General features: G+C 39.0%; 1 protein-coding gene across 1 annotated transcript; it reads right to left on the reverse strand.

Annotated features, from left to right (window-relative positions):
• Positions 1-1,919: 1,919 nt before the first annotated feature.
• Positions 1,920-21,772, reverse strand: LOC138808597 (zinc finger protein 420-like). The gene is made up of 6 exons (XM_069994893.1): positions 21,686-21,772; positions 20,823-20,968; positions 19,391-19,449; positions 6,465-6,591; positions 5,662-5,751; positions 1,920-4,568 (listed from the first exon to the last, which is right to left on the reverse strand). Exons 3-6 carry the CDS (start codon positions 19,445-19,447, stop codon positions 2,518-2,520), a joined length of 2,325 nt encoding a protein of 774 aa, XP_069850994.1. The 5' UTR covers positions 19,448-19,449; positions 20,823-20,968; positions 21,686-21,772; the 3' UTR covers positions 1,920-2,517.
• Positions 21,773-23,334: the final 1,562 nt, after the last annotated feature.

The raw sequence follows: 23,334 nt of genomic DNA on the forward strand, positions 1-23,334 counted from the left end.
GAAGTCTCCAATAGCCATACACTCTTTCTGCTCTAGCCATGCCTACTGCTTCTTGTAAATTTCTTACAAACAATTCCTTTTGCTGAAGTGACGTCATGAAACCTCCCAATACTTTTATATTTACTTATGACTTGTCTAATAGCCTCCATAAGAGGGACTTTCAGGGTAGCACTTAACTCTGGTGAGCTAGTCATGTTCTCAGGACACTCATCAGATGCTGGAGTCGTCAACACTTCCAAGAAAGAGCCCTGAATGAGGGAAAGTTGAGCATGAGTAAGTAGAACAAGCAACAGGAGCAGTAAAAGATTAATAGGCACTCCTATTCAGTGAAAAAAAGAAAAACAGGAACATATCTTTCCCAGGGCCTTGCCAGCCTTTTTAGGAGGTAGGCCTCTTTGAAGCCCCATTCTCTGAGGTAGACTTCTGTGAAGTCCTATTCTCAGGGGTAGGCTTCTGTGAAGTCCCATTCTCAGAGGTAGGCTACTGTGGAGTCCCATTCTCAGATCTAAAAGCAGGTGTTCCAGGCTAAGCAGACTCCACAGAAGTAGGCGTGGCAACAAGGGTATTTATTTTTTATTTTTTTTGGTTCGGTCGTGGGACTGAACTCTGGGCCTGGGCGCTGTCCCTCAGCTCTTCAACTCAAGGCTAGTGCTCTATCACTTCAACCACAGTGCCACTTCTGGCTTTTTCCTTTTTGCTTATATGGTGCTGGGGAATCAAACCCAGGGCCTCATGCATGTAAGGCAAGCGCTCTACAAGTGAGCCACCTTCCCAGCCCTGCTTTTATTTTCAATCAATGAAATTCCTTCACTTTTAGTCCTCTTCTTTGTAAGAGTCTTCATTTCCTGGGTTTTCAATTCCAAATAATTTAAATAACCTTAATGCTATCCCTCCTTTGAGGACTTGATCATATAGTAAAGGAGTTTCCTCCTTTATGTGCCTGTATTTAGGTCCTGATATGGGTCTGTGTTCTGTTGCACCATGACTGCACCTGAGATGAGCTGGTTAGTAGAGCCAATGATTGTGGAAAACATCTGACATAATGAATAGTGCTGTGGAGGGTTATGGATGGATTCAGGTGACTGGATGAATTTGTAGTGACATATATGTATATTTACATACATAGATATGCATACCCACACACACACAATGTAATCACCCTGGTGAGCTGCTGATGAATGCGTCCCTTGTAATCTGTCACTCAAAGCCAAGAGGTTCACATTTATGAACCATTGGGACATTCTCAAGTATGTCTCTAAAGTCCTCATAAGCTGTTGCTATGGAGACATGTTCATGTGGGGCTTCTGAATTCTGTTTTTACACATGGGATTGTGGAATGTTAAGTGTATATTCTTTTTTGTTTTCTTTAGCTCCAAGAATGGGACTCAAAGCCAGTACATGATACTTTGCTCACTTACTAATGCTCTAACAACTAAGCCATACCTCTATCCCTTAAAGTATGTATTTTGTCTATTCTGTTGTGAAAGACTATATGAATATATGACAAATACTACCAGCTCTATAAAAATTATAGAACTGTTCATTTCCAGGGGTGAAGAGACTGATGTTTTAGAAGGTATTCTAGGTTTACAGAAAAATTTGAAAATTGTTTCCCACAAGAAATCTGAATGGATTCTATGTCACTTTTATTGAATTTCACCACATAAAATAAGTATTTACTAAATCAACTTTATTACTCATCTATAATTCTCAAATATTTCTCATTTTTAAACGTTACAAAATTCCATTAAATCACTCAATTTCTTTATAGATTCTATGAAACTACTTATTTTCCTAATTTATAACATTTCAGTTTTACTTACATAAGTTTTGTAAACACCTTTGAAGAAAGTAGACTGCTTCCCAATGATAGGATTCATGATACTAAATACAACAACCTCAAAATTAGAGATGTGGCACAAAGGGTAGAGTGCTAAGCTTGAGAATAAAAGCCAAAGGGAAGTAAAGGGCCATGAGTTCAAATGAAACTAACAGCAAAATAAAAGGAAAAAGGTAAATATCATCCTAGAATTTCATGAAACAGGAAATTAGACATAATCATCTTCTTGTAGATCTCCCAATAGAGAATGTTAGAAATGGAACTTGAGAAATTTTAGAAGATGGACATTTAGGGAAGAATGACTGAGAGTACTTAGAACTTTTTTGAAAAACTTTCTACATGTTTTACATTGCTATGATTTCTCATGTGTGTGTGTGTTAAATGATGAACCCTGAGCTGTGACTTCTGGTTGAAGAATTCCACATTTCTACCTTGATAAGGTTTGTATCCTGTGTGGGTTCTCTATTGCAAACTGACTTCTCTTCCAAATGAAAGACTTTCCCTACTTGTTACATACTAGAGATTTCTCATTTGGGTGAATTTTCTTATATGCTAGGCTGTGGCCTCCTGTGCACGGTTCTTTCCACATTTGTTGCAGTCATAAGGCTTCTCTCTTGTGTTGTGCTCTCTGATGAAAAATAAGGGTTGACTTCTGTGTGAAACTCTTTCCACAGCTGTTACATTCCTAAAGTTTTACTCCTGTGTGTTCTCCGATGGACAGTAAGGTTTCCCCTGTGGCTGAATGACTTTCCACACAGGTCACATTCAAAAGGTTTCTCTCCTGTGTGTGTTCTCTGATGGTCAGAAAGGTATACCTTCCTGGTGAAAGACTTTCCACAGCTGTTACATTCATAAGGTTTCTCTCCTGTGTGCATTATCTGATGGATGTTAAGTGCTGCCTTCCACCTGAAAGACTTTCCACACTCCATACATTCATAAGGTTTCTCTCCTGTGTGTATTATCTGATGTGATTTAAGGATCGACTTCCGGATGAAAGACTTTCCACACCAGCTACATCCATAAGGTTTTTCTCCCGTGTGTTTTCTCTCATGGACAGTAAGGCCGATTTTCTTGGTGAAAGACTTTCCACACCTCCTACATTCATAAGGTCTCTGTCCTGTATGTGTTGCCTGATGGGCAGTAAGTTGTGACTTCATGGCGAAAGACTTTCTACACACATTACATTCATAAGGTTTCTCTCCCGTGTGTATTGTCTCATGGATAGTAAGGCATGTTTTCCGGGCGAAAACCTTTCCACACCTGCTACATTCAAAAGGTCTCTCTCCTGTATGTGTTGTCTGATGGATCCTAAGGTTTCCTTTCTGGGTGAAAGACTTTCTACACACATTACACTGATAAGGTTTCTCTCCTGTGTGTGTTGTCTGATGGATTTTAATTTGTGCCTTCTGGGTGAAAGACTTTCCACATATATTACATTTGTATGGTTTCTCTCCTGTGTGTGTTGTCTGATGGACATTAAGGGTTGTCTTCTGGGTGAAAGACTTCCCACATTTGTTACATTCATAAGGTTTCTCTCCTGTGTGTGTTCTCTGATGGACAGTAAGGTATGCCTTCAAGTGAAAAGATTTTCCACACTTGTTACATTCATAAAGTGTCTTTCTTGTGTGAATTTTCTGATGAAAAGTAAGGTTTGCCTTCCGGATGAAGGACTTTCCACACACATTACATTCATAAGGTTTCTCTCTTGTGTGTGTTGTCTGATGGACAGTAAGGTGTGCCTTCTGGATGAAAGACTTTCCACACACATTACATTCATAAGGTTTATCTCCTATGTGTATTCTGTGATGATATGTAAGTTTTGACTTCCGCATGAAAGACTTTCCACACAGGTTACATTCATAAGGTTTCTCACCTGTGTGTGTTCGCTCGTGAGCAGTAAGGTTTGTCTTCTGGGTGAAAGACTTCCCACACTGGATACATTCATAAGGCTTCTCTCCTGTGTGTGTTTTCTGATGGACAGTGAGGTATGACTTCAGGCTGAATGACTTTCCACACAGGTTACATTCATAAGGTTTCTCTCCTGTGTGTGTTGTCCGATGGACAGTGAGGTGTGCCTTCTGGCTGAAAGACTTTCCACACACATTACATTCATGAGGTTTCTCTCCTGTGTGTGTTAGCTGATGGACAGTAAGCTGTGCCTTCCGAGTGAAAGACTTTCCACACAGGTTACATTCATAAGGTTTCTCTCCTGTGTGTGTTGTCAGATGGACATTAAGGGTTGTCTTCCGGCTGAAAGACTTTCCACACACATTACATTCATAAGGTTTCTCTCCTGTGTGTTTTGTCAGATGGACAGTAAGGTGTGCCTTCCGGCTGAAAGACTTTCCACACACATTACATTCATAAGGTTTCTCTCCTGTGTGTGTTCTCTGATGGACAGTAAGGTATGTCTTCCGGGTGAAAGAATGTCCACATTGGTTAGATTCTTTAACTACAGGAGATACTCCAGGACTATAAGCAGCACATATCCCATTAGACTCGCCATGGAGAAGCATGTTCTGACACTGCCTGAACTCCTCTGTCCTTATCCCTAAGGAGTTCCCATTATTCCTAATCAGCTCTGACTTAGGTTTGGATCTCAAATTAAAAGTTGTTATTAATTTCACATTTTTCTCCCCTGTATTAATATTCATGACTCCGACTTCAGACAGACAATCATAGGGATTCTCCTGACAGGTCTTAGTCCTGTACTCCTTTTCTTGGACATCTACAATGAGATATAGAAAGACAGACAAAAACAGAAATGAGACCTCAAGATTCCTTAATGTAACAGTAAAGGCATTTCCGTGCATCCTAACTGTTACGAGATTTTAAAAGATCAAAGCAGGAACTCTTTGATGCAGAATATAAGCTTTTCTCTGTAATGTATTAGTTAAGAAAGTAGCACTGACATTTTACAATGGTAAATAATGTTTTTCTGTTTCAGTTTTTCTCAAGGAATTAATTACTCAAATGATTCATCTACACACTATTAGTTATAAGCTGAGTACTAAACATTTGCCTTTAATACCCTCGAGGTTTGGTCCTAAGGGAATAGCTATTATTTTTCTTTTAATTTGTGGAAATAATTTATACATTTTGCTGCTTAGCTTCTCAACCATTAGGTGAGGAACAGAAATACTGTCTAGATTTAGGGACCATTAGGGTGTTTGATACATCCCTTGGCCTTTCCGCTAAGCATGGAAGGTTCCTGAGAGTAAGGATTTATACCTCCATCTCTTCAGTTCTAACTTCTCACTAAGAATTACTTTAGGGATTGGTGGCATTTTTAAAATTGGTTTCCCTCACCCTTAGTCAAATTCTCATCAAATTTCCTTTTCTAACACTCCTGCTCCTTCACAACCATTCAAGACCAAAGATACTGCAGCTCACCACCCAGGTAGTCATCCCCTATGAACCAAAAGCTTTGCTTCTGAATCTCACTCACTTCCAACATCACCAAGAAGCAATTTTCCTCTCACAGGATAGCAGTCCTGGCATACTCCTCATTTCCTCATACCTGCATAGGCCTTGTTTCAATGAAAATGAGACCTCATTTTCTACATTTCTCATTTCCTTTTTCTGTTTAAGAAGGATTTCTACAAAGAAAAAGAAAATTGTTCACTTTAACTATACTGGGACAGCCAAATCAGTTTGTCTCCATGTAAATTCTTGATTGTCATGTCCTTAAGACAAAGGATCACCTAGTTCTCTGCCACACATGACTCAGGGAACTAGGAACATTATTGCTCAGTAAAGCTCATTAAACTTACCAAGTGTACTCTGGCTACAAAACTATCATGCAAGATGCTTTATCTCACCTGTGAGATTTTTGTCTGAGGCTTCTCTTATCCATGGTTCTGACCCTTGCTCCAGCTTGGCAATCAATTTAGGTTTAGGAACACAGTGTCCTGTTATTAACAAGTAGAGAAGAACTATTGGTAGGATGGGTCATCATTACTGTAAGGTCTTAGACATCATGTTCACAAACTTGCTCCTAAACCTTGTTTCTCATTTCTTATCCACTCCCTTGTTGATATTCCCCAGCTTTCAACTTATTTTGCCAATTGTGTGGCTTGAACTCAGCTCTTTTGCTCAAAGCTAGCATTCTGCTAGTTTCAGTCCCAGCTACATTTGTAGGTTGTGAAGGGATTTGGAGATAAAAGCCTCATGGTCACTTTTCTGCAGTTGCAGGCTTCAAACCAACATCCTCACATTTCTGCCTCCAGAGAAGCTAAGATTACAGGTGTTAGCCACTGCACCCAGGATCAGGGTTGATTACAAATAACCACTTTCAACTAGTGATTTTCAGATCATACTTCAAATAGTGATGTACTTTCTATTCTAGACTATATTTGCACGTACAGAAATCAACCCAAGTTTAGGATGACAGTCTTCTTTCTATTAGTGGAATGTAGTTTAGATTTTGGGTCCAAGTGCTGATTGGGTTTCTTGATGAATGGGAATAAAATTGTCTCTAATTACATAATCAAGTGGAAAAAATGGACAGGAATTTTATATTCCCACGGACTGGAATCGTCTACCGAAACAACATAAATATTTATATATCTACTTAAAAAAAAAACAGCCTTTGATCTCGCATGTTCAAATGACTTTTGCTCACCTAAAGACAAGAGGTTGCTGTAGGTCTCCAGCATTACATCTCTATGCAGGGTCCTCTGAGCATGATCCAAGTCTTGCCACTCCTCCCAGCTGAAGTCCACAGCCACATCATCAAATGACACCAGCTTCTGTAATGGCACATTTGAATCAAGTAATTAGCCCAAGTCAGGAAGGTCTGTGGGACTCATCCCCAATTAATCACCAGGAGAAAAGCAGAACTGGTGCTCTGGCTCATGTGGTAGAGCACTAGCCTTGAGGGGCAGAATTCAGGGACAGTGCTCAGGTCCAGAAATCAAACCTCACAACCAACCAACAGACACGCATGCACACACACACACACACACACACACACACACACACACACACACACACACACACACACACACACACACACACGGTATCTCATAAGCAATTACAACACATTTAGGACATCACAAGGAATACATAGCACCTTACTGATTCATGAAAAGTAAGTGTCTACATAAATGTTAAAGGCAGTAACAGTACTTAAAACGTCGCTAATGATGGATTGGCCCTTATAAGATCTGCTTTACTTCCCATATATAAATATCCTATGTTAACTATTTTGTAGTTTCAGTGCTAAATACTGAATTATGGTCATAGATACCCTGATATTTCTTTCCTATGTAAAAAAGAACTGCTAGAAGGAAGTTTTGTGAACTTGGCCTACCTTCTACAATCCACAATATAGTTGCGAGGGGCATACCATGTTCCCTGACTACATTTTCATTTAAATATGCCTTCATGGAAGGATGGAGGATGGATAGAGACTTAAGGAACATTCAAGATGACAAAAAACGACGACAAAGGAGCCAAAGACATACAATGGAAGAAACACAGCCTCTTCAACCGCTGGTGCTGGGAAAACTGGGCAGCCACATGCAGAAAACTAAAAGTGGACCCCAGCCTATCACCATGCACCAACATCAACTCAAAATGGATTAAAGACCTTAACATTAAACCTGAATCTCTGAAACTACTGCAGGACAGAGTAGGAGAGACACTTGAACTAATAGGCACAGGAAGGAACTTCCTGAACAGAGTCCCAGGGTCACAACAAATTGGAGAGAGACTCGACAAATGGGACTACCTTAAAATAAAAAGCTTCTGCACAGATAAAGCTATCGCAACCAAGCTAGAAAGACAACCAACTAATTGGGAAAAAATATTTACCAGCAATATATCAGACAAGGGGTTAACATCCTGTATATACAGGGAACTCAAGAAACTAATCCCTCCCAAACCTAACAAACCAATTACTAAATGGGCAAGGGAACTAAAGAGGGACTTCTCAAATGAAGAAATAAAAATGGCAAAGAAACACATGAGGAAATGTTCATCATCCCTGGTGGTGAAGGAAATGCAAATAAAGACAACCCTGAGATACCACCTTACCCCAGTCAGAATGGCCCACATCCACAAATCAGCCAACGACAAATGCTGGAGGGGATGTGGAGAACGAGGAACGCTATTACACTGCTGGTGGGAATGTACACTCATACAACCACTTTGGAAAGCAGTCTGGAGGGTCCTTAGAAAGCTAAAGATTGACCTCCCTTACGACCCAGTCATACCACTTCTAGGCATCTACCCTGAACAACAGGAACCAATATACAAGGACACGTGCACCTCCATGTTTATTGCAGCACTGTTCACAATAGCTAGGATATGGAAACAACCTAGATGCCCCACCACAGATGAATGGATCCAAAAATTGTGGTATCTATACACAATGGAATATTATGCAGCCATTAGAAATGACAAAATAATGGCATTTGCAGGGAAATGGATGGAGCTAGAAGGAATCATGTTGAGCGAGGTAAGCCAAGAACGAAGAGACAAACAGTACATGGTCTCCCTGATAAGCGGATGATAAATCCAAAATGTTAGGTGATATGACAAAACTAACAGGACTTAAGAAACAAAGAACTCCCACTCATCTGGTTGAACCACTACTAAATATCCCCATGCTGCTGATCACGTGTATGGTATATAACATATGAACACCGTTATATATTACAGACTGTGATAGACAATTTGCTCCAGGAAAGTTAGAATGAACGTGTGACTTTAAATGAGCATCATTATTCCACAATACTGTGAATTTCCGGAAATTAAGTAATCACTTAATCACAATCAAAAAAAAAAAAAAAAAAAAGAACCTTGGGGAAGGGAGGGAGGGAGGGGATGGTAGGGAGAAAACAATGGAGGGGGCAACAATGTTCAAGAGGAAGTGTACTCATTACCCCACTCATGTAACTGTAACCCTCTGTATAGAATCTTTACAATAAAAAAATTAAAAAAAAAAAAAAAAAAAAAAAAAGATGACAAAAAACGAAAAATAGGACCACGACAAGCAAGACAGAGAAAAATTAGAATAGGGATGTGATCTAATGATACAGAAGACAAATTTACAAGTTGGAAGGAAATAAGAGTGCTAATTTGCCTGCAGAGGCTAAGAGGAGAGGTTTTGAACTCCCACACTGAACCCTATTACAAATGATGAATGGCCTAGCCAGCCATGCTTGGCAATAGCAGAGGTGAATGCTCACTAACACACAAAAGGGAAATATATATGTGAGAAATTGAAAGAAAATAACATTCAATTCACAATCCATTGGGCAGAGGAACTCTACTAAAAATGTAGATTGAAGATATGGTCAGGGAAAGAGAGTTGATAAATTACACATCTGCATTTTAAGAGTGTTACAAGAGAAGTGCTTCAAGAGAAGAGCAAAAGGAGTCCACATATATATACAGGTAGGACAAAAAAACTAAAATGGTAAATGTGTAGGTAAGTATAAAGGAATATATTGGTCATATATTTTATGTAATATTTCTGCAATAGTTTGTTGAAATAAAACTTATAGTACCATATTCATGATTCACAATGCATGAAGATCCAATATATAAACTCATCACTTTATTTAAAGAAATGTATGTAGATTACTCATATGCATCAATAAATATTGCAATTACCAGGCAAATCGGAAGGCCTCAGTCCAACGAATTAATTGTACCAAAATAGAGGGTACTAGATTTAGGGCTGGAAATGTGGCTTACTCCAGAGTGCTAGTCTAGAATGCACGGGTTCAATTATTCAGTGCCATGTGAACAGAAAAACTAGAAATAAGGAAAACGATTGAAGACACTTTAAAAAAATTCTACAAATAATTCCTTGAAATATACAAAGCTCAGTATCAATAGTCAGGAGAAGAATTCAAATCAAAATTCTACAGAAATAACTACTTTATATATGTTACTATGGGCAGTTTTAAATAAAAACAACAAATATCCTTCCAAAGTCTAACAAAGGCTGGGAAGGATGTGAATTCAATTTGAACCTTGTTGCATGTCTGGCAGGAATGTAAAACAATCAAAGATGGTATGGACAGAGCTAAAAAGAACTAAATAGAGAATTACATAGGAATATGGTCCAGCACTTCTATTTCTAGATTTGTACCCAGCAGAAGAGAAAGCAGAGATAAGAAGTAGTATTAGAGAATCACTTCAGAGCAAATACTGACAAGAACCTAAAGACAGAAACAGGTAAAAGAATAAACAAAGACATTGAAAAGGAAGACAAGTTTGCTACATTTTATAGCAGGGTTGATCTTTGAATACATTAAGCTAAGTAAAATACAGCAGTCATAAAAGCACAGCCATGGTATGATTTCCCTTACTGAGCTTTCAAGGATCAACAAAGTCATAGAGCCAAAAGTAAGATGGTTCCAGAGACTGGGGTAGAGAGGAAAAGGAGCTGCCTATTAATGAATATACAGCTTCATACATGGAAAATGAAACATGCTGTACATGGATGGAAGAGATGGCTGCACAACAACGCAGCCATATGAACTATCAGTGAACTCTGAATTGAAAATGGGTAATGTAGCCACACAGGATGGAACATACCTATACACCCTGACCTTGGGAAATTCAAAAAGGATGAACAGCCAGGCTAGGTTCCATAACAATTTCAAGAGCATGCTGGACTACATATCAAGACCTGTCTTCAAAAGGAATAGGGAATGATTTGTATTGACAAAGCTCATAAAATTCACAAACTTTATAGACCATGACAATGACAATTTGCCTTGAAGGTGAAAATGTGTTTTTGACTTCAACTAAGCATCTCTGTTCCACAATACTGTGACATATGTGAAATTTAAATAATCACTTTCTCTCAATGTAAACAACAAAAAAAGAAAATTCAGAGAAGGGGTGGTTTAGGAGCAATGGGGGACAGACATCTTCTATTCACATACTGTTTTGTAGAATGGCAACTTCTTTGTATAACTACTTAAACCTAATAATAAAATAAATTGTTTGAAAAAAGGAATATGGAAAAATCAAATTTTAGACTCTCTGAATAGGATCAGAGATATAGGTGCCATGTGTGTCTATTTTCCAGTTAAAATAACAAATTAAAATTTAAGAACAAACGTTAAGCCACATTTTAGCTGGAAACATACAGCTACAAATAGCATTAGTAACAAACACACATAGACCAAAAATGCAAAGTATTCCTTTTTTTTTTTTTTTTTAAATCGGTTGTGTGGCTTGAACTCTAGGCTTGGGCACTCTCCCTCAGGTCTTCAACTAAAGCCTAATGCTCCACCACTTGATCCACTGTGCCACTTCCGGTGTTCTGAGTGATTTATTGGAGATAAGTGTCTCATGGACTTTCCTGTCCAGGCTGGCTTTGAACCAGGATCCTCAGCTCTCAGCCTCCTGAGTAGCTAGGATGACAGGTGTGGGCCACCGGAGCCTGAACAAAAATGCAAATTACTCTAATCTGTGCATCTTAATTTTAGTTTTTGTATATCTTTTCACTGACTATTTTTCAAGTGTATCTCATATTGCTGAATCAGTTCTCTAGGAAGCTTCCCAAGGATATTTCTTGCTGTTCTTTTTGATGGGCTTATAATGTACTATATGATTTTTTTTTTTTTTGTTTCTTTGTATGTTCTTCTGCCATGGCATAAACCTTGTTGTCACTGTCTTTGATTCTGGTGTCTTGCATCTTGTATATACATTTTTCTAATTGAGGAGGGGAACAGAAATTATAAAATGCTGAAATAAGAATAGAGGATGGGCCATTGTAACAATGACTTGTACAAGGAACTATGTTGAAAAGGAACCTAACCTGACCTGCTAGGCTCAGCTCCACACAAAGGGAAGTCTCCCAGCCAGGGCTCCAGCCCCAGGAGTGGCTTTCTTCACTGGGTAAACAGAGAAAGAGGCTGCCCCTCCCTATAACAGCCTTGACAATCAATTGAAATTCAGTAAACATAAACCCTGAGAATGGCTTCAGGCTGGGCTCTGAGAGTCTCTCAGAAGCTAGTCCCTCAGGGAAAAGCTACTGTTTGCTGAAAGGCCTCAACTCTATCCAGAACCTAGCCTCTTCACAGCATCTCCACACTAGAGGAAACAGCCAACTCCATCTTTTGTGATACTCAGAACAGATCTCCCTCCCATTAAATTGCCCTGGGAGAAGGATCACAAACTCCTGTGTAAAGCAGAGCAGTTTTCTGCCTGCTCAAACAAATTGACCTAAGAAACCAACCAAGCCACAGGAAAATCAAATACTGCAAGCGGATCAGAGACTGTAACAAGAGACTGGTTAAGGACACAAGGGATCTTCCCATAACCTTCCCCCACAAAAAAATCAAATAGTCTTTTTTTGTACCTTTCATAAAAGTTTTTTTCTAAAACTTTAATTTCATGTTTTTATTGTGAAAATACTGCACAGATGGGTTACAATTACATGGGCAAGATAATGAATACATTTCTTATCAAGCATTGTAGCCTCCTCCTTTGTTTCCCCTTCCCATCCCTTCCCAGCCTCCCCTGGCGCCCCCACACAATCCTCCCCCGCACCAAATTTGAAAAGTTTGTCTAAAACTTTCTTCAATTTTTAACTTAAAAAATTGTTTTGTATTAACTTTTTTTTCCCCTCCTCTTATAATTTTTATTTTAGGGGTATAAGTTTGTGTGCTTTTTTTTCTTTAAATAAAATTTTTTTTGTTTAGCTCTACTGACCTTTTGATCCTTTTTTTCTTTCATTCCCATTCTTTTCACCTTTTCTTCTCTTTCATTTTTCTTTGCGTGACAATTGCTCTTCTGCTTATCCTGATATACCCTTAGTCGATTACTAGACCGAATACCCCATTGTGTACAACTTAATCCAGAAATTTATTACTGAATTCAAAACCTCTTAGACTTGAATTCCTTAATAGCAGTACTCTTTATACCTATATAATATTTTAAGCTTTTTAAAAACATTTTTTCATGTCTCTTTAGCCCTCCACTTCTATCATTCTATCCACCTTCTTCTTGGAAATTATGTTTTGAAATTTGAAGTCAGTGTTTCACTGTTTAATTTTTAATTTTTATTTTCCTGTTTTTTCTTGTCTCTTTGTTTCTTTCTCTTTCTCCTTTTTTAAGCTCTCTTACTTTCATTCTATCCAATCTATTTCCCACTTTGAGATTAGGACTTAGTTAATTCTAGCTCTGCCTTTCCACATCCCTCTATTCCTATTTTTACCCACATCTCTCAATAAACCTAATAATTTCTGGTTTGTCAAATTCTTCTTTGCGCTTCTTAGCCCATGAATACACAGTTGTTTGATGTTGAATAGTATATCTGTTGAACTAGATTGTATCTGCAGACTTTTTACTGTGCAACTACAGACTTTGGATGATGCTGGCCTTAAGATAGTGTTCTAGCATAAAACTGGAGTTACTTTCATCTCTAATGGGCAGAGCAAGCCGGAAAAACACAAGAAAAATGGCAAGTCCAGGCATCTCAACTCCCACTAAGGATAATCAGCTGACAGACCAGATAATGAATAATCCAGAGGGGAGTTCCCAAATAGCTCTACAAACACTGCTTGTAAACATTGTAAATGAAAAGACTGAAAACCTGCAAAGGACTCTGTGAGCATGATACGGAGAGAGAGGAGACAAACCAAAGGTTAATACAGGAATATCATGAGCTTGAAGAAGCTACTCAAAAATTGATACAGGAATTGGTTGAACACCTTGAGAACACTCAAAGAGAAATAAAGGAATCCATGAGCTGGCAGAGATCAGTCAAAGGGAAAGAGGAATGGCGTGAGCAGGCTGAGAACACTCAAGGAGAACTACAGGAATTGGATGAACTTGAGGAAGCTAAGCAAAGAGTAATACAGGAATTGAGAGATAAGGATGAGCATACACAAAGATCACTAAATGCATTCATGGAATCCATTAACAGAGGACTGAAAGAAGTAAAGGAGACCACAATGGGAATGCTGAATGGAACCCAACAGAAGGAATGATAGCCCACAGAAACCATAACCAATCACCTAAGTGATTTGTGAATAAACAATACCAAATTAAGGAAGTCCAGTGCTTCATACACGATCTAAAACAAAGTTCCAACAAAGAATTTGAAGCCATCAAAGCTGACCAATTAGAAGGAAAAGAAATAAAAAAACAAAGTAGAAAAATCTTGACAGTAGGTTAGACCATTCAGAAGATCAAATCTTAGGGACTGAAGACAACCTAGATATTACAGAGAAAGAACATATAACCATCCAAGACAAATCTAAGAAATATGATAGATCTATTCAACACTTGGAAGACACCATCAGAAGGCCCAATTGGAGGAGAATAGGTGTAGAGGAGAACCTAGAGACAGTAGTTAATGGTCTAGAAAATTTGTTTAACAGGATCCTAGCAGAGAACTCCCAAACATGCAAAAAGATAGGCCTATTCAGATACAAGAAGCAAACGGCCCCCATAAACAGGCTGCAGTTGCAATCCTAATACCAGGTAAAATAGACTTCAAAGTAAAGTTAGTGAGAAGAGATAACGAAGGTTGCTACATACTAATTAAGGGATCTGTCCTTCAGGAGGATATTACAATTCTAAATATCTATTCACCAAACAACGGAGCACCCAAATTTATCCAAGAAACACTACTTTCCCTCAAATCCCACATAGATTCAAAGACAGTAATTGTTGGGCACTTTAACACACCACTCTCCCCACTGGATAGATCAACTCGGCAAAAACTCAACAGGGAAACCTAACAGATCCTAACAACTGCATAGATCAACTAGATTTAACAGACATCTACCAAATATTTCACGCAACAGCATCAGAATACATGTTTTCCTCAGAAGCACATAGAACATTTTCCAAAATAGACCACATTTTAGACCACAAAGCAAACTTGTCCAAATTCAGAAACATTGAAGTAATACCTTGCATTCTCTTAGACCAGAAGGGAATAAAATCAGAACTCCACACCAAAAGCAACCAAAGAAAGTCCTGTAATACATGGAGGCTGAACAACACACTGCTGAATCACGAGTGGGTCACGGAAGAGATTAGAAAGAACATTCAAATATTCATGATATTCAACCAAAATGAACACACAAATTACCAGCTCCTCTGGGACACAGCAAAGGCAGTACTCAGGGGCAAGTTTAGAGATCTGAGTTCCTACATCAACAAATTGCAGAGATCTGAAATCAACAATTTAATGAGACATCTGAGTCTCCTTGTAAAAGAGCAGCAAGATAAACCCCAATCCAGTAGACAGAAAGAAATAATAAAAATTAAATCAGAATTACATGAATTACAATCCAAATAAAGTATAGAAAGAATCAACAAAACAAAGAGTTGGTTCTTCGAAAAAATTAACAATATTAACAGACCCTTAGCAAATCTTCTTAGAAAAAGAAGAGAACACACCCAAATAAATAAACTCAGAGATGAGAATGGAAACCACCACAGAAACAACCAAGATTCAGAACATTACAAAGGAATACTTCTGAAACATTTATGATAAGTTTGAGTACTTGGCAGAAATGGACCTTTTCCTAGCAAATATTGACTTGTCGAAACTAAACCAAGATGAGTTAAACCATCTAAACAGGCCCATAACAAGCATTAAAATAGAAACATCTAAGAAAAGTCCAGGACCAGATGGTTTTACAGCGGAATTCTACAAGGCCTTCTAAGCAGAGCTCACACCAATACTCCTCCAACTCTTCAATGAAATTCAAAGAGAAAGTTCACTACCGAACTCATCCAATGAAGCCCTCATAACCCTCATCTCAAAACGAGGCAGGGACTCATCAAAGAAAGAGAACTTATAGACCCATTTCTTTGATGAACATTGATTCAAAACTTCTGAACAAAATTTTGGCCAACTGACTTCAACAATTCATCCAAAAAATCATACAACACAATGAAATAGGATTCCTTTCAGGGTTGCAAAGCTGGTTCAATATATGCAAATCAACTAATATAATTCATCACATCAACCGGAGCAAGAATAAGAACCACATGGTTATCTAAATAGATGCAGAAAAAGCATTGGACAAGATCCAACACCCCTTTATGATGAAGGTTGTGTAAAAATTAGGAATCCATGGAACATTCCTCAATACAATAAGGCTGTATATGACAAACCTACAGCCAGCATTATACTCAATGGTGAAAAACGAAAGCCATTTCCTCAACTCAGGAACGAGACAAGGATGTCCACTATTTGCACTTATCTTCAATCTAGTATTAGAATGCCTAGCTACTGCAATAAGACAAGATGCAAACATAAAGGGGATTCAAATAGGGAAAGAAGAAATAAAACTCTCCCTCTTTGCAGATGACATGATCTTATATTTAAAGAATCCCACAAACTGCACTCCCAAATTACTCAAGTTGATTCAAAAGTTAGGTGAAGTATCAGGGTATAAAATTAACCCTCAAAAACCAATGGCTTTTTTGTATGCCAACAATGAGAAAAGTGTGGCTGAATTTAGGAAAGCAACTCTATTCGTAATAGCCCCCCAAAAATAAAATACCTAGGAATTAACTTAACCAAAGAAGTGAAGGGCCTCTATGATGAAAACTGAAAAACTTGAAAAAGGAAATCAAAACAGAACTTAGAAAGTGGCAAAAACTCCCATGCTCCTGGATTGGAAAGATCAACATGGTGAAAATGGCAATACTTCCCAAGGCAATCTACAAATTCAATGCGATACCAATAAATATTTCAACTTCCTTCTTCAAGGAAATAGAAGAGGCAATCCAAAAATCCGTATTCAACAATAAAAGACCCCGATAGCAAAAACGATCCTCAATGGAAAGAACACAGCTGGAGGAATAACAATACCAAATTTCAAACTCTTCTACAATGCTATAGTAATCACAACATCTTCTTACTGGCACAAGAACAGACTTCAGGACCAATGGAATAGATTGAAAATCCAGAAATGAACCTACAGACCTATAGCCATTTAATCTTGGATAAGGGAGCAAAAAAAGAAAAAAAAAGAATGGAAGAAAGACAGCCTCTTCAGTAAATGGTGCTGGCAAAATTGGTTAAATACTTGTAGAAAACTAAAGCTGGATCCTTATATATCACCCTGCACCAGAAGCAATTCCAAATGAATCAAAGCCTGCAGTGTCAAGGCAGACACTCTATAAACCATACAGGATGGAATAGGAGAAACCATAAGTCTCCATGGCATAGGCCAAAATTTAAAAATAGAAATCCAGAAACAAAAAAATCATAGAAAGGTTGGATAAATGGGATTGCATGAAATTGCAGCACTTCTGCATGGCAAAGGCCATAGCTAGCAAGATCAATATAAAGCACAGGGATAGGAAGAAGATCTTCACTAGCCATACAATGGATAAGAATCTCATATCTAAAATATACCTGGAGCTCAAAAAATTAAATCCTCCAACAACAAATCTTCATAGAAACAACTGCCCAATAAATAAGTGGGCTAAAACTTAAAGAGAAACTTCTCTGAAGAGGAAAGAAGGATGGCCAATAGACACATGAAGAAATGCTCAACTTCTCTAGACATAAAAGAAATGCAAATCAGGGGCTGGCAACATAGCTCAGTGGTAAAGTGCTTGCCTTGCATGCCTGATGACCTGGGTTCAATTCTTCAGCACCACATAAGCAAAAGAAAAAAGTCAGAAGTGGTGCTGTGGCCCAAGTGGTAGAACGCTAGCCTTAAGCTGAAGAGCTGAGGGACAGTTCAGGCCCCACGACCTGACCGCAGAAAAAAAAAAAAAAGAAATGTAAATGAAAACAACATTGAGATACTACCTCACCCCAGTTAGAATGGCAAAAATCAAAAACTCTAATTAAACAACATATGCTGGAGGGGATGGGGACAGAAGGGAACATTACTGCATTAGTGGTGGGAGTGTAAAATTGTTCAACCACTTTGGAAAGCAGTATGGAGGTTCCTGAAAGAACTCCACATAGAGCTCCCCTATGACCCAACAATCCCACTTTGGGGCATTTACCCAAATGTTCACAAACAAGACCACACTAAAACTACCCTCACGACTATGTTTCTTGCAGCCTTATTTACCATAGCTAGGATATGGAACCAACCCAGATGCCCCTCAGTAGATTATGGATCAAGAAAATGTGGTAAACATGGGTGAGGAGAGGATGGAAAGGGATGAGAAGGAGAAACAAAGGAGAAGGCTATAATGCTTGATAAGAAATGTACCCATTATCTTGCCCATGTAATTGTAACCCCTCTGTACAGTATTTTCACACACACCAAAAAAGAATAACATAGGAAAGGTCTCTCACAAACTCTGTTTGGCTCTAAATGTAATATTAATCGAGATTTTTAATTTTTTTTTTTGATGTACTCATGGTAACCTTCCTTGTGTGAACCCAAATGAAGATGCTTAGTTGAAGGAATTCGGGGCACAACTGGCAGTGAGCTTTAGGACCCCTACTTCCTCCCTATCTCTCTGTCTGTGCTTTTGTGTTTTTCTAATTTTCTTTAGCTCTGGACTCTTCATAGAAGTACCTCGGCTTACATTTAGCAACATGTTTCCTTCATAATGGGTAAAAACATGTTAATTCTAAGAGTCATGTCAATAAAGGAAAAGTGATCAGTAAGAAAAACTAGTTCTAGTAGGGCACTGGTGACTCACGCCTGGAATCCTAGCTACTGAGGAGGCTGAGATCTGAGGATCACGCTTTAAAGCCAGCTCAGACAGAGAAGTCCCTTAGACGCATAGCTCTAATAAACAACCACAAAACTGGACGAGGGACTGTGACTCAAGTGGTAGAGTACTCGCCTTGAGCTGAAGAAGTGAGAGACAGTACCCAGGTCCAAGAATTCAAGCCCTACAATGGACAAAAAAACAAAGAAAACAGAAATACTAGCTCCCAGATACAGCATTTGAAGCAAAGAAAAAAGCAAGAGACAGATGGAGGGAGGAGGGTCTGAGAGAAACAATGAGAAAGAGAGAGAGAAAAACAGATGAAATCAAAGAGAAGAGAGAAAGAAAGCTAGAGAGCAAGAAACAGAGAATGAATAGACAAAATACAGACAAAAATCTAGTCAGGAGTTCTTTGAGAAACATGGAGGGATTTCTAGAAAGGATATACACTATATAATGAAATATAGCCTAAGTTTCAAGTAGAAAAAACCTATGAAGCAGTCGAAGAACTAGTAATTTAAGTACACATATATTACTCAGTACACTTCAATAGTTGAAGGTATATGTGACTACAGTTTTCAGAAAGTATAGTAAAAATTTCATTAGGACAGTTTAATGTTATTCATGGGGATGTGATCTCTGACCAGTTGCTTCCATGAGCAGTCACCTCCTCGGTGTCAGTGAATCCCTTAACAAGTTTGACTACTTCTAACAACATCAGAACAACTAGAAACAAACTGAAGTAATCTACTCATTTTAGCCAGAATGTCAGACTAATAATGTGCAAAACCTACAAGCCATCTTTATCTGATTTAGGAGCATGTTCCTCAAGTTGAATCTATTTTTCTGTTTTTCAATCTTGTCCACTATTAGGTTCAAAAAATGGAATGTAAAACAGAGAAAGCAAAAGCAACTTACCACAGATCCTTTCATTCTTTCTTGCTGTTGAAAATGGACAGAAGATTCTGGAAGCATGGCTGGGAGAAAAGGCAAATGAGGTAGTCAGGAAAGAATCTGTGTGATTTTGCCCCAGGTTTTCCTGCTTATAACATTACCCATGGGCCGGAAAAGCATAAAGCCTTCTTATGGGAGAACAAGTATGGTTTATGTCTGAAGTAGTGCATTAATCAAACATTCCAGTAAAGATGAAGCCATAGTCGATTAATTGGTAGATAGATAGAATAAAAGCAATTCATTTCTAGGTGAAGATACATTCCGTATTCCTAAAAACTAATACCCCACAAAAATAATTGAAAAATAAAAACATACCACATTTCATTAAAACTAGTTTTTACTGAAATATACTTAGGGATGCAAGAACTATTTTTTCCTTTAACGCAAAGGGATCCTAGCACTCCACTGGGCATTTGTACTCCACCTCATTCATTTCCAGATTTTCATACCAGGGAAATCATGTATAGTATAGCTCAGTATTTTTCACAAAGGGTATACAGGAAGGACATATGCAATGCATGTTTCTAGTGCTATAATGTTGGAAATGGCACATTTCCTTATATCCAAATACTCAGAGCACCCTTATGCCAGGACTTTCAATTTGCCATTGAAGCTACTTTGGCCAAATGGACATCACTGAAGATCTTATGTCAGTAATGCTCACTTTCCTGAACAGTCATATGAAGAACCTTGGCCATAATGCTGAAGGTACAGGGCCTAATAAGATGAACATAAAATACTGGGTCATAGGAGAGACACAATTCCAATCAACCATCCTCAGGGAAGGATTTAGAAGATTAAAGTCTTATCTGTGATTTAAACAATATTAACACAAAATAGCAAGTTGAGGGCACCCCAAAATGTAGATCCATAAAAGTTAAATCGGTATGGGAATTGTTTGGTACTTGTTGGTTGCTTTCTTACACAGGAAATGCTGTTATCCACAGATCATTTGTTTCTTTGCACAATTATGTAGAATTGCATTTAAATTATATTATTAGATTATATTTAACTTAATTTTCTATATTATTAAATGATTTATCAAGTGTTTGGGAATGCATGTTTAGGCAGTCTCTCTCATTTTAAGTAATGTAAAATAGCCTCATTAGCATATGGAGAAGTTGCTGTTTCTCAGAAACAAATATAGTGCAGAATATCCCTAACATTTTAAAGTTGCAGAAGCCATAGGATATGAAGAGGATAAAAATAGGATCAATATGTATCTATATGATATTTTAAAGGACTGTTTATGATTCACTGACTTCAAATGCCAAAAAGAATTTTCTATGTAAAATAATACTTCTTTGAGCAGATTTTAACACAACGGATAACACAAGCTAAATCTTCAGGACAGGTTATATCTATGCATCATATATCCTTGAGCAATATACATTACCTCCAACTTTTTTCTATATATTTTTCATAGAAGTCCAAGTTTCTAGATCAACACTTCCTGAACGGCCAGAAAAAACTTAACATGTTACAAGTAGCTTCAGGAAATCCACTGATGAGACATCTGGATTAAGTCTGAGGGATCCCATACTAGAAATGAGAGTGGGAAGAGGTTGAATCAATGAGTGGGAATAGGATTAGGGATCTAGTACATAGAGAGACACTTTCAGATGTGACATTTATCCCTCCAGCCCAAACCACAGTCTCATGCCCCCTCTGATTACTAGGCTTCGGCTTAATCCTCAGGCCAGATGCGGTCCCCTCCTGAAAGAGGGTCTAAACCTTCCAACAGAACCAAGTGATTTGAGAAGAGTTGGCAGGAAGAGTATCACGTCAATCTTGTGCTCTGGGAAGGAGATTCCACAAGCTGGATCCAAACACGTGTGAACTCCAGCCCAGAGTGCTAAGAAGGCTGCCAAGCAGGGGCAGAGCAGAGACACCTCTAGCAGAAACAACACAGAAGCCCAAAAGGCAACTGCCATGGAAGGAGACTCAACCCTGGCACACACACTTCACAAGGTCACGACAACCGTTTCCGTGCTCAGCTTACAGCTGGGCAAAGTGAATCAGGTGGCGTGGGTGCCGGCAGCATCTCTCAGTCGTGGCGTTCACACGCACAGCTCCCGGCTCTCCTAGTCTGGAGAGCCACCCAGCTTGCTCTTGGGGTTCCGGGAGCCAGTGTCTGGCTTCTGGAGGCTCGCGGGCCAAAGGCAGCACAAGCACCCGAACCCCAAACAAATCACCAAGCCCAGACAGGAGGCACACGTGGGGCTGACTCCGGTCCTGCACCCAGCTTGCCGTGCATACCTGACATCGGATCCGCAGCCTGAGATTCCTTGAGGTTACAGCACCCAAGGTCCCCTGAAGAGCGGGTGGGCGCCTGCCTAGGGGCTTGGACCTCGGGAAAGCAACACCGAACTTCCCAGAACTTCTAGCAGAGGGGGAAAAGGAAAGAACCCGGAATTACCAGAAAGAAAAAAATCAACAGTGGGCGGGGAGACGCATGCGCAGAAAGAACTTCCCGCCCCCTGCCCCAAACCATCTGGTTCCAAGGTCTGTGCCTCAACTAAGACTACAATTCCCACAATGCACGGCGCACGGCGCCACCTGGACCAGGTTGGGCTTGGCCCTGGGATTCTGACCAGTACCACACCTCAGGTCCCAGAATTGCATGGAGGTCTGCAGATCTTGCTCTCTTGGCAGTGGGAGCAAAGGCGAGTTTCTTCCTGAAAATTATTGTGTGGCTCCTGAAATATTCAACGACTAACCCGAAGATGGAAATGTGTTAGGAGCATTGCATAAGTTGGCTTTTTAATTCTTAGTTCTAATCATGCAATTGAGGTGATGAGACTGCGTTGTTATTTTCAGTTTTGTTCAGCTCTTATGTTCTCCTGAATATAAATTACATCTCCGTTTTGCCTTCAGTTTTTTAATATCTCTCGTCTCACTTTAAAACGGTATTCGCAGCCCCTAACATTTTCCACTGCTGTAATGTAGACGTTGGAATAAAATAGGTACATAGGCAGCATAATCCTTTTCTCAATTTGATTTCTCAAAATCCATTTCCCTGAAACTCCCAAATTCCACCTATGAAAGCTTAAGGAGTTTTTGGTTGCTTGTTTCTGAATTTTGTCTTTCCGCTTAGACATTTTTATTTTCTTTTCCTTTTTTTGCTGTTGGTCCTGTGGCTTGAACTCAGACCTTGGGCACCATGTGTGAGTTTTTTTCTGTGCTCCATTTACCAGTTCTTTAATAGTTTCTTCAGCTAATTTGTGACACGTTCCCTCACAGGGCTTTCTTAGACCATGGATCATCACCTCCCTTGCTCTTCAAAGAGATGGTGTTTTGGGGGATCTGGAAGAGTGTGGGTTTGGGTACAGGAGTGAAGTTTAGGGTAGGTCTGTTTTGATGTGAAGTTTGATCATTTCCCCCATCCAGTCTGTTTTTGTGTTTCAATCTTTGTTTTATATTCCTATCACTTCTGTGATCCTAAATGTTCCTTCCTCTCGGTAACTCAAGGCTGCATACCTAGGAAACCTCAGACTGGTCTTCCCAGAACTTATCCATTAGACTGTGGAATACATCTGTTGTCTCCTTCCCTCATATCTGAGATCCTATTCGTGTCTCTTAAAGGTTTACTGTGATATTTGCTGAACCTGTTCATTGGTTCCGGCAAGGTTTATGGAGGGAAACTTTCGTGCCTACTATTCAGTCCTCCAGTGTGTGGGTTCTCCAGGACTCTTCAGTGGACCTCAGTTATTCCTCATGAAAGTGGGGATCATAGAACATAGATGGGTATATAGACTTCAACGAAGCGCACATATAAAAATATACAGAAAAACCCAATAAATATATTCTGTAAAAGTCAATAGGTTCAGAGGCAAGGAGAAAAGAATCAAGTAAAAACTGGAGTGATTCCAAGACTAGGTTTGACGTGTACTTTTCATTGTTCAAGA

This window comes from Dipodomys merriami, unplaced genomic scaffold (assembly GCF_024711535.1).
Source record: "Dipodomys merriami isolate MVZ:Mamm:240054 unplaced genomic scaffold, mDipMer1.0.p SCAF_458, whole genome shotgun sequence".
Classification (NCBI taxonomy): domain Eukaryota; kingdom Metazoa; phylum Chordata; class Mammalia; order Rodentia; family Heteromyidae; genus Dipodomys; species Dipodomys merriami.